Source organism: Oncorhynchus keta, chromosome 1, assembly GCF_023373465.1.
Source record: "Oncorhynchus keta strain PuntledgeMale-10-30-2019 chromosome 1, Oket_V2, whole genome shotgun sequence".
Taxonomy (NCBI): domain Eukaryota; kingdom Metazoa; phylum Chordata; class Actinopteri; order Salmoniformes; family Salmonidae; genus Oncorhynchus; species Oncorhynchus keta.
In genome coordinates this window covers 5,021,865-5,034,468 of record NC_068421.1, presented here as the reverse complement: position 1 = coordinate 5,034,468, position 12,604 = coordinate 5,021,865, and the positions used below count along the sequence as shown (strand labels likewise).

General features: G+C 46.5%; 1 protein-coding gene across 18 annotated transcripts in view; it reads right to left on the bottom strand.

Annotated features, from left to right (window-relative positions):
• aplp2 (amyloid beta (A4) precursor-like protein 2) overlaps positions 1-12,604 on the bottom strand; it is a 112,294-nt gene that overhangs the window by 31,084 nt on the left and 68,606 nt on the right. For 10 of the 18 annotated variants that reach the window (XM_052465706.1, XM_052465213.1, XM_052465307.1 and 7 more), the window contains 2 exons: positions 10,008-10,181; positions 3,670-3,705 (listed from right to left, as the gene is read on the bottom strand). In XM_052465706.1, coding sequence (XP_052321666.1) covers positions 3,670-3,705; positions 10,008-10,181 — 210 coding nt within the window. The remainder of the gene's footprint in view (positions 1-3,669; positions 3,706-10,007; positions 10,182-12,604) is intronic. The other 8 variants (XM_052465403.1, XM_052465495.1, XM_052465678.1 and 5 more) reach the window with 1 other exon arrangement.

Genomic DNA, 12,604 nt, shown 5'->3' with positions numbered 1-12,604 from the left:
CGGTTATGTGATTGACCGTACACAGTCCAGCTAGATCACCATGTTAAACCCAAATCAGACAGAAGTCCCCCTCTCATTCCCTTCTGAAAGTAGAGAAATTGGGCCACTTTGCGGCTGTCTGTGAATCAGTGGAACCCTCTGGCCAAAGCAGAGAGACAAGGAAGGAGAGAGAGAGGGAGAGAGGGGTTGTAGGGAACAGACCGGAGACTGGGTGAAACAATTAGGAAAATGACTTTGACAAATGGACTGGAGGATGTGATGACGACTTGGGAGAGAGGAGAAGTGGAGAAAAATGGTTTCTCTAGTCTCTTTACACAGAGCGAGAGACGGAGCGAGCGAGCAAGCTAGTGAGAGAAAGACTGAGCTTGCGAGAGAGAGCTAGCGAGAGAGAGAAAGAGAGCTAGCGAGAGAGAGAGCTAGCGAGAGAGAGAAAGAGAGCTAGCGAGAAAGAGAGCTAGCGAGAGAGAGAGCTAGCGAGAGAGAGAGCTAGCGAGAGAGAGAGCTAGCGAGAGAGAGAAAGAGAGCTAGCGAGAGAGAGAGCTAGCGAGAGAGAGAGCTAGCGAGAAAGAGAGCTAGCGAGAGAGAGAGCTAGCGAGAGAGAGAAAGAGAGCTAGCGAGAGAGAGAGCTAGCGAGAGAGAGAAAGAGAGCTAGCGAGAGAGAGAAAGAGAGCTAGCGAGAAAGAGAGCTAGCGAGAGAGAGAGCTAGCGAGAGAGAGAGCTAGCGAGAGAGAGAGCTAGCGAGAGAGAGAGGCAGTGGAGGAGAGGAAATAACAGAAACTAGGATGGTCTCTAGTGTCACTACTGATGCCCTATTCCCTATGTTTTTATATATTTAACCTTTAACTAGTTAAGAACAAATTCTTAATTTACAATGACGGCCTATCCCGGGCGACGCTGGGCCAATTGTGCGCTGCCCTACCACGGCCGGATGTGATACAGCCGGGATTTGAACCAGGGACTGTAGTGACGCCTCTTGCACTGAGATGCAGTGTCTTAGACCGCTGTGCCACTCGGGAGCCCAAATGTAGTGCCCTACTTTTGATACCCTATTACTGCCCTACTTTGATACCTTACCTATTAGTGCACTACTTTGATACCCTATTAGTGCCCTACTTTGATACCCCATTAGTGCCCTACTTTGATACCCTATTACTGCCTTACCTTACCTATTAGTGCACTACTTGGATACCCCATTAGTGCCCTACTTTGATACCCTATTACTGCCTTACCTTACCTATTAGTGCACTACTTGGATACCCCATTAGTGCCCTACTTTGATCCCTATTAGTGCCCTACTTTGATCCCTATTAGTGCCCTACTTTGATCCCTATTAGTGCCCTACTTTGATCCCTATTAGTGCACTACTTTGATCCCTATTAGTGCACTACTTTGATCCCTATTAGTGCATTACTTTGATCCCTATTAGTGCACTACTTTGATCCCTATTAGTGCCCTATTTTGATCCCTATTAGTGCACTACTTTGATCCCTATTAGTGCCCTATTTTGATCCCTATTAGTGCCCTATTTTGATCCCTATTAGTGCACTACTTTGATCCCTATTAGTGCACTACTTTGATCCCTATTAGTGCACTACTTTGATCCCTATTAGTGCACTACTTTGATCCCTATTAGTGCACTATTTTGATCCCTATTAGTGCACTACTTTGATCCCTATTAGTGCACTACTTTGATCCCTATTAGTGCACTACTTTGATCCCTATTAGTGCACTACTTTGATCCCTATTAGTGCACTATTTTGATCCCTATTAGTGCCCTATTTTGATCCCTATTAGTGCCCTATTTTGATCCCTATTAGTACCCTATTTTGATCCCTATTAGTGCACTACTTTGATCCCTATTAGTGCCCTATTTTGATCCCTATTAGTGTACTATTTTGATCCCTATTAGTGCACTACTTTGATCCCTATTAGTGCCCTATTTTGATCCCTATTAGTGCCCTATTTTGATCCCTATTAGTGCCCTACTTTGATCCCTATTAGTGCACTACTTTGATCCCTATTAGTGCACTATTTTGATCCCTATTAGTGTACTACTTTGATCCCTATTAGTGCACTACTTTGATCCCTATTAGTGCCCTATTTTGATCCCTATTAGTGCACTACTTTGATCCCTATTAGTGCACTACTTTGATCCCTATTAGTGCATTACTTTGATCCCTATTAGTGCACTACTTTGATCCCTATTAGTGCACTACTTTGATCCCTATTAGTGCACTACTTTGATCCCTATTAGTGCACTACTTTGATCCCTATTAGTGCACTACTTTGATCCCTATTAGTGCACTACTTTGATCCCTATTAGTGCACTACTTTGATCCCTATTAGTGCACTACTTTGATCCCTATTAGTGCACTACTTTGATCCCTATTAGTGCACTACTTTGATCCCTATTAGTGCACTACTTTGATCCCTATTAGTGCACTACTTTGATCCCTATTAGTGCCCTATTTTGATCCCTATTAGTGCCCTATTTTGATCCCTATTAGTGCCCTATTTTGATCCCTATTAGTGCCCTACTTTGATCCCTATTAGTGCCCTATTTTGATCCCTATTAGTGCACTACTTTGATCCCTATTAGTGCACTACTTTGATCCCTATTAGTGCACTACTTTGATCCCTATTAGTGCCCTATTTTGATCCCTATTAGTGCCCTACTTTGATCCCTATTAGTGCCCTATTTTGATCCCTATTAGTGCACTACTTTGATCCCTATTAGTGCACTACTTTGATCCCTATTAGTGCACTACTTTGACCAGACTGTAATTTGACAAATGACACGTGATTCCCCTTCTGGATAATCATAACAGTTGAATGGATAATTAATAGAGAGGGGACTGAAATAGAATAAGAGAAACAGAGAATAGTGATGGAGAGAAGAAAGAGGAGAGGGAAGAAAGAGGAGAGGGGGAGGGAAGAAAGAGGAGAGGGGGAGGGAAGAAAGAGGAGAGGGGGAGGGAAGAAAGAGGAGCGGGGGAGGGAAGAAAGAGGAGCGGGGGAGGGAAGAAAGAGGAGCGGGGGAGGGAAGAAAGAGGAGCGGGGGAGGGAAGAAAGAGGAGCGGGGGAGGGAAGAAAGAGGAGCAGGGGAGGGAAGAAAGAGGAGCGGGGGAGGGAAGAAAGAGGAGCGGGGAGGGAAGAAAGAGGAGAGGGGGAGGGAAGAAAGAGGAGCGGGGGAGGGAAGAAAGAGGAGCGGGGGAGGGAAGAAAGAGGAGAGGGAAGAAAGAGGAGAGGGGGAGGGAAGAAAGAGGAGAGGGAAGAAAGAGGAGAGGGGGAGGGAAGAAAGAGGAGAGGGGCGAAAGAGGAGAGGGGGAGGGAAGAAAGAGGAGAGGGGCGAAAGAGGAGAGGGGGAGGGAAGAAAGAGGAGAGGGGCGAAAGAGGAGAGGGACGAAAGAGGAGAGGTGGAGGGAAGAAAGAGGAGAGGGGCGAAAGAGGAGAGGGGGAGGGAAGAAAGAGGAGAGGGGCGAAAGAGGAGAGGGGAGGGAAGAAAGAGGAGAGGGGCGAAAGAGGAGAGGGGGAGGGAAGAAAGAGGAGAGGGGCGAAAGAGGAGAGGGGGAGGGACGAAAGAGGAGAGGGACGAAAGAGGAGAGGTGGAGGGAAGAAAGAGGAGAGGGAGAGATGGAGAAAATAAGAGGGAGAGGGAGAGACACCAACCTTTCTTGAAGGCACGTGGGGAGTCTGATAGATCGCCTAGGCAACAGGAATGAGCAACAGAAAAAGGGAAAGAAACGGAAAGAGAAAAAGAGAAACCCAGGTGAGAAGAGAAAAGGCAGGATTATCAAGCAGTGTTCAATGATGGAGCAGCCAAGGAGTCCTGCAGGGAAGCTTCCCCCAAGTTAATCTCAGAGAGAGAGACAGAGACAGAGACAGAGAGAGAGAGAGAGAGAGAGAGAGAGAGAGAGAGAGAGAGAGAGAGAGAGAGAGAGAGAGAGAGAGAGAGAGAGAGAGAGAGAGAGAGCGACAGAGACAGAGAGAGAGAGCGACAGAGAGAGAGAGCGACAGAGACAGAGAGAGAGAGAGAGAGAGACAGAGAGAGAGAGCGACAGAGAGAGAGAGAGAGAGAGAGAAGAGAGAGAGAGAGAGAGAGAGAGCGACAGAGAGAGAGAGAGAGAGAGAGCGACAGAGAGCGACAGAGAGAGAGAGAGAACACTCGACAGAGAGAGAGAGAACACTCGACACAGAGAAAAAGCCCGACAGAGAGAGAGAGCCCGACAGAGAGAGAGCCCGACAGAGAGAGAGCCCGACAGAGAGAGAGAGCCCGACAGAGAGAGAGAGCCCGACAGAGAGAGAGAGCCCGACAGAGAGAGAGCCCGGCAGAGAGAGAGAGCCCGGCAGAGAGAGAGAGCCCGACAGAGAGAGAGAGCCCGACAGAGAGAGAGAGCCCGACAGAGAGAGAGCCCGACAGAGAGAGAGCCCGACAGAGAGAGAGCCCGACAGAGAGAGAGCCCGACAGAGAGAGAGCCCGACAGAGAGAGAGCCCGACAGAGAGAGAGCCCGACAGAGAGCCCGACAGAGAGAGAGAGCGCGACAGAGAGAGAGAGAGCGACAGAGAGACAGAGAGAGAACACTCGACAGAGAGAGAGCCCGACAGAGAGAGAGAGAGAGAGAGAGAGAGAGAGAACTCGAGAGAGAGAGAGAGAGAGAGAGAGAGAGAGAGAGAGAGAGAACACTCGACAGAGAGAGAGAGAGCCCGACAGAGAGAGAGCGACAGAGAGCGCGGCAGAGAGAGAGAGCGTGACAGAGAGAGAGCGAGACAGAACACTCGACAGAGAGAGAGCGACAGAGAGAGAGCGACAGAGAGACAGAGAGCGACAGAGAGAGAGCGACAGAGAGACAGAGAGCGACAGAGAGAGCGACAGAGAGAGAGAACACTCGACACAGAGAAAAAGCCTGACAGAGAGAGAGAGAGCACTCGACAGAGAGAGAGAGCCTGACAGAGAGAGAGAGACCGGCAGAGAGAGAGAGAGAGAATGACAGAGAGAGAGAGAGAGCCCGACAGAGAGAGAGAGAGCCCGACAGAGAGAGAGAGCAACAGAGAGACAACTGACACTGGAAATAAAAACTAAAATTGGAAAAACTTTAGTAAACTGAAATAACAGTTTCAAAACAAACTATTCTGAAACTCTTTGACTGCAAAACAATCTAAAATAAAACAAAATTAAATTAAAATCTATTGGCAAAAATCGAATGTGGTATTCCATTTTTTTTCTAAGAGGGTTTTTGAACTTCTGAATCTGCTGCCAGTCGATGGCGATGTTTCAAATAAAACGATCACTAGCTAACGGGGCAGAAATCTGAAGACGAGCGTGACTGGGCCAAGCTAGAACAGCTTGATAAGTTCCTGGAGCCGTTCGCAATCTACAACGACCAACTTTCAGCCAGTTGCTGTCTGGTGCTACCGTATCTTCTCAACCGTGGAGGTCAACTCGCATTGCAAAACCTTTGTTCTCCTGAAGTCACTGTGAGGACCTCACATTCATACTGATTCCTCTGGCAGCTTCGACCCCTGTAGCAGCTTGCCTGATAGACCCGAGTGTGTCTATGGCCCTCCGCTCAACAGAGATGGAGCCACTGATAAGGGGAGCAGAGTATTTTGTACTTCAGCAAATCAGAGACCAGCAGGATCCCCCAGGAAGATGCCAGAACGATGAATCCAGCAATCATCTCAACCAGTGCTTCTTCACATTAAAGACTGTGTCTAAGATCACTGTCCAGACCAAGGGTCAACCTGCCCAGTGTGACCTTGGAGGTCAAGGGGCATGTTTACAGAGTCACCTTTCCAGTGTTACTGACGAGGAGATAACGAGGGTGGTACTGTAGCAGTAGTACTGACACTAGGAGATAACGAGGGTGGTGCTGTAACAGTATTACTGACGAGGAGATAACGAGGGTGGTGCAGTAGCAGTATTACTGACGAGGAGATAACGAGGGTGGTGCAGTAGCAGTATTACTGACGAGGAGATAACGAGGGTGGTGCAGTAGCAGTATTACTGACTAGGAGATAACGAGGGTGGTGCTGTAACAGTATTACTGACGAGGAGATAACGAGGGTGGTGCAGTAGCAGTATTACTGACACTAGGAGATAACGAGGGTGGTGCTGTAACAGTATTACTGACGAGGAGATAACGAGGGTGGTACTGTAGCAGTAGTACTGACACTAGGAGATAACGAGGGTGGTGCTGGAGCAGTGTTACTGACGAGGAGATAACGAGGGTGGTGCTGTAGCAGTAGTACTGACACTAGGAGATAACGAGGGTGGTGCTGTAACAGTATTACTGATGAGGAGATAACGAGGGTGGTGCTGGAGCAGTGTTACTGACGAGGAGATAACGAGGGTGGTGCTGTAGCAGTAGTACTGACACTAGGAGATAACGAGGGTGGTGCTGTAACAGTAGTACTGACACTAGGACATAACGAGGGTGGTGCTGTAACAGTAGTACTGACACTAGGACATAACGAGGGTGGTGCTGTAACAGTATTACTGACGAGGAGATAACGAGGGTGGTGCTGTAGCAGTAGTACTGACACTAGGACATAACGAGGGTGGTGCTGTAACAGTATTACTGACGAGGAGATAACGAGGGTGGTGCTGTAGCAGTAGTACTGACACTAGGAGATAACGAGGGTGGTGCTGTAACAGTAGTACTGACACTAGGACATAACGAGGGTGGTGCTGTAACAGTAGTACTGACACTAGGACATAACGAGGGTGGTGCTGTAACAGTATTACTGACGAGGAGATAACGAGGGTGGTGCTGTAGCAGTAGTACTGACACTAGGAGATAACGAGGGTGGTGCTGTAACAGTATTACTGACGAGGAGATAACGAGGGTGGTGCAGTAGCAGTATTACTGACGAGGAGATAACGAGGGTGGTGCAGTAGCAGTATTACTGACGAGGAGATAACGAGGGTGGTGCAGTAGCAGTATTACTGACGAGGAGATAACGAGGGTGGTGCAGTAGCAGTATTACTGACGAGGAGATAACGAGGGTGGTGCTGTAGCAGTATTACTGACGAGGAGATAACGAGGGTGGTGCAGTAGCAGTATTACTGACGAGGAGATAACGAGGGTGGTGCTGTAGCAGTATTACTGACGAGGAGATAACGAGGGTGGTGCAGTAGCAGTATTACTGACGAGGAGATAACGAGGGTGGTGCAGTAGCAGTCGTACTGACGAGGAGATAACGAGGGTGGTGCTGCAGCAGTCGTACTGACGAGGAGATAACGAGGGTGGTGCTGCAGCAGTCGTACTGACGAAGAGATAAGGAGGCTGGTTGTTCATGTTCAAAATGTTTTGTTCAGCTCGAGCTGCAGCAGAGCCAGAGGCTTTGTGAGTTTCTCTGAACTTCAATGGCATTATGTTGAAGGCTGGGAGCCATGCTGGCTCAGATGTGAGCCACAACAACCACACGGCTCCACATCACAACACTCTTCTCTGATCTTCCCTCCTCTCCTCCAGTCACACAGAGTACATTAGTGTCCCTCGAACTGTGGGACAGCTCAGTGTTCCAGTGAATCAAGGTCCTATGCTGTTGTTTTGTCTTCCATACTTAGGTAACACTGATAACAGGCGTTAGTTGTCTACAATACTGCCCAGTACCAGGCTTTAGTTGTCTACAATACTGCCCAGTACCAGGCTTTAGTTGTCTACAATACTGCCCAGTACCAGGCGTTAGTTGTCTACAATACTGCCCAGTACCAGGCGTTAGTTGTCTACAATACTGCCCAGTACTAGGACCAGGCGTTAGTTGTCTACAATACTGCCCAGTACTAGGACCAGGCGTTAGTTATCTACAATACTGCCCAGTACCAGGCGTTAGTTGTCTACAATACTGCCCAGTACCAGGCGTTAGTTGTCTACAATACTGCCCAGTACCAGGCGTTAGTTGTCTACAATACTGCCCAGTACCAGGCGTTAGTTGTCTACAATACTGCCCAGTACCAGGCGTTAGTTGTCTACAATACTTCCCAGTACTAGGACCAGGCGTTAGTTGTCTACAATACTGCCCAGTACCAGGCGTTAGTTGTCTACAATACTGCCCAGTACCAGGCTTTAGTTGTCTACAATACTGCCCAGTACCAGGCGTTAGTTGTCTACAATACTGCCCAGTACCAGGCGTTAGTTGTCTACAATAGTGCCCAGTACCAGGCTTTAGTTGTCTACAATACTGCCCAGTACCAGGCGTTAGTTGTCTACAATACTGCCTAGGACCAGGCGTTAGTTGTCTACAATACTGCCCAGTACTAGGACCAGGCGTTAGTTGTCTGCAATACTGCCCAGTACTAGGACCAGGCGTTAGTTGTCTACAATACTGCCCAGTACCAGGCTTTAGTTGTCTACAATACTGCCCAGTACTAGGACCAGGCGTTAGTTGTCTACAATACTGCCCAGTACTAGGACCAGGCTTTAGTTGTCTACAATACTGCCCAGTACCAGGCGTTAGTTGTCTACAATACTGCCCAGTACTAGGACCAGGCTTTAGTTGTCTACAATACTGCCCAGTACCAGGCGTTAGTTGTCTACAATACTGCCCAGTACTAAGACCAGGTTTTAGTTGTCTACAATACTGCCCAGTACTAAGACCAGGCTTTAGTTGTCTACAATACTGCCCAGTACTAGGACCAGGCGTTAGTTGTCTACAATACTGCCCAGTACTAGGACCAGGCGTTAGTTGTCTACAATACTGCCCAGTACTAGGACCAGGTTTTAGTTGTCTACAATACTGCCCAGTACCAGGCGTTAGTTGTCTATAATACTGCCCAGTACTAGGACCAGGCGTTAGTTATCTACAATACTGCCCAGTACTAAGACCAGGTTTTAGTTGTCTACAATACTGCCCAGTACCAGGCGTTAGTTGTCTATAATACTGCCCAGTACTAAGACCAGGTTTTAGTTGTCTACAATACTGCCCAGTACTAGGACCAGGCTTTACTTGTCTACAATACTGCCCAGTACCAGGCGTTAGTTGTCTACAATACTGCCCAGTACTAAGACCAGGCTTTAGTTGTCTACAATACTGCCCAGTACTAAGACCAGGTTTTAGTTGTCTATAATACTGCCCAGTACTAGGACCAGGCTTTAGTTGTCTACAATACTGCCCAGTACTAAGATCAGGTTTTAGTTGTCTACAATACTGCCCAGTACTAGGACCAGGCTTTAGTTGTCTACAATACTGCCCAGTACCAGGCGATAGTTGTCTACAATACTGCCCAGTACTAAGACCAGGTTTTAGTTGTCTACAATACTGCACAGTACTAAGACCAGGCTTTAGTTGTCTACAATACTGCCCAGTACTAGGACCAGGCTTTAGTTGTCTACAATACTGCCCAGTACTAGGACCAGGCGTTCGTTGTCTACAATACTGCCCAGTACTAAGACCAGGTTTTAGTTGTCTACAATACTGCCCAGTACTAGGACCAGGCTTTAGTGTTCTACAATACTGCCCAGTACCAGGCTTTAGGTGTCTACAATACTGCCCAGTACTAGGACCAGGCTTTAGTGTTCTACAATACTGCCCAGTACTAAGACCAGGATTTAGTGTTCTACAATACTGCCCAGTACCAGGCTTTAGGTGTCTACAATACTGCCCAGTACTAAGACCAGGCTTTAGTTGTCTACAATACTGCCCAGTACTAGGACCAGGCTTTAGTGTTCTACAATACTGCCCAGTACCAGGCTTTAGGTGTCTACAATACTGCCCAGTACCAGGACCAGGCTTTAGGTGTCTACAATACTGCCCAGTACCAGGCTTTAGGTGTCTACAATACTGCCCAGTACTAGGACTAGAACTGCACTTCCATTCTCAACGATTCTCCTTAAAGTGCGCACTCGTTCACTACCCCTCATGGACTTATGTAGTGTAACCATGGTTACCTTGGTTCGAGTGAGTTTACAGTTCTACCCGGATTTCTGTGAGGGCGGAGTGAGCAAGTGCACACTTGGTTGAGAGGGGTGTAAGGTATGACACAGGGTTTTAGTCTGGGTCTCACCCTCTGGTTCAGGTCGCGACCCCAGGGAGGTGACCTGGAAGGGGCGGTAGGGTTTCCCTTCGGAGACAGGAAGCTCCACACTCTCCTCTGATGACACGGTAACGTCCGGCTGAGACTCTGAGATAGACGACAGGAACTGGTCCATGTCTGCCCTCTGCTCCTGAAGCAACTCATCTAGAGGACAGGAAGTGAGGAGGAGGAGAGATGAAAACCATGGAATCGTTTTATCTGTCACTTTGTAAAGAAAAAGGTGTAGACGAACAGTGAATTGCTTATTTACGGGCCCTTCCCAACAATTAAAAAAAATATATTTGAAAAATAATAACATGAGAAATAAATAAATAAATAAATCCACAATGAGTAATGATAACTTGTCTATATATAAACTGGGTACCAGTACTGAGTAATGATAACTTGTCTATATATACAAGGGTTACCAGTACTGAGTAATGATAACTTGTCTATATATAAACTGGGTACCAGTACTGAGTAATGATAACTTGTCTACATATACACTGGGTACCAGTACTGAGTAATAATAACTTGTCTATATATACACTAGGTACCAGTACTGAGTAATGATAACTTGTCTATATATACAAGGGGTACCAGTACTGACAACTTGTCTATATATACACAGCTTACTATAGGTAGGGATAACGTAACTAGGCAACAGGAGAGATGATAAACAGTAGCCGCAGCTTACTATAGGTAGGGATAACGTAACTAGGCAACAGGATAGATAATAAACAGTAGCAGCAGCTTACTATAGGTAGGGATAACGTAACTAGGCAACAGGATAGATAATAAACAGTAGCAGCAGCTTACTATAGGTAGGGATAACGTAACTAGGCAACAGGATAGATAATAAACAGTAGCAGCAGCTTACTATAGGTAGGGATAACGTAACTAGGCAACAGGATAGATGATAAACAGTAGCAGCAGCTTACTATAGGTAGGGATAACGTAACTAGGCAACAGGATAGATAATGAACAGTAGCAGCAGCTTACTATAGGTAGGGATAACGTAACTAGGCAACAGGAGAGATGATAAACAGTAGCAGCAGCTTACTATAGGTAGGGATAACGTAACTAGGCAACAGGAGAGATGATAAACAGTAGCCGCAGCTTACTATAGGTAGGGATAACGTAACTAGGCAACAGGATAGATAATAAACAGTAGCAGCAGCTTACTATAGGTAGGGATAACGTAACTAGGCAACAGGATAGATAATAAACAGTAGCAGCAGCTTACTATAGGTAGGGATAACGTAACTAGGCAACAGGATAGATGATAAACAGTAGCAGCAGCTTACTATAGGTAGGGATAACGTAACTAGGCAACAGGATAGATAATAAACAGTAGCAGCAGCTGACTATAGGTAGGGATTTTACATTTAACTAGGCAACAGGATAGATAATAAACAGTAGCAGCAGCTTACTATAGGTAGGGATAACATAACTAGGCAACAGGATAGATAATAAACAGTAGCAGCAGCTGACTATAGGTAGGGATAACGTAACTAGGCAACAGGAGAGATGATAAACAGTAGCAGCAGCTGACTATAGGTAGGGATAACGTAACTAGGCAACCTGAGAGATGTAAGGGAGTTTGTTCCTAGGCAACAGGATAAATAATGGGGGCCAGCAGCAGCTTACTATAGGTAGGGATTTAACTAGGCAACAGGAGAGATGATAAACTAGCAGCAGCTTACTATAGGTAGGAATAACGTAACTAGGCAACAGGAGAGATGATAAACAGTAGCAGCAGCTTACTTTAGGTAGGGATAACGTAGCCTAGGCAACAGGATAAATAATCAAACAGTAGCAGCAGCTTACTATAGGTAGGGATAACGTAACTAGGCAACAGGAGAGATGATAAACAGTAGCAGCAGCTTACTATAGGTAGGGATAATGTAACTAGGCAACAGGATAGATAATAAACAGTAGCAGCAGCTGACTATAGGTAGGGATTTAATGGCAACAGGGAGCCCAGATAAACAGTAGCAGCAGCTGACTATAGGTAGGGATAACGTAAGTGCAACAGGAGAGATGATAAACCTAGCAGCAGCTTACTATAGGTAGGGATAACGTAACTAGGCAACAGGATAAATAATAAACAGGAGCAGCAGCTTACTATATGGTAGGGATGAGAACTACTACAGGAGATGATTGTCCAGGATCACGCAGGAGAGATTCTTAGCGCTCTAGGTAGGAATAATGTAACTAGGCAACAGGAGAGATGATAAACATGTAGCAGCAGCTTACTATAGGTAGGGATAAGTAACAGGCAACAGGATAAATAATAAACAGTAGCAGCAGCTTACTATAGGTGGGATAACGTAACTAGGCAACAGGAGAGATGATGTCTGCCAGCATGCTATAGGTAGGGATAACGTTACCAGGCAACAGGATAGATAATAAACAGTAGCAGCAGCTTACTATAGGTAGGGATAACGTTACTAGGCAACAGGATAGATGATAAAGTGCAAAAAGGGTCATTGCAGATAGTTAAAGAGTTAACCAATGGCTACCCAGACTAACTATGTAACTATTTAACAGTTTTATGACTTGGTGGTGGAAACTGTTCAAGGTCT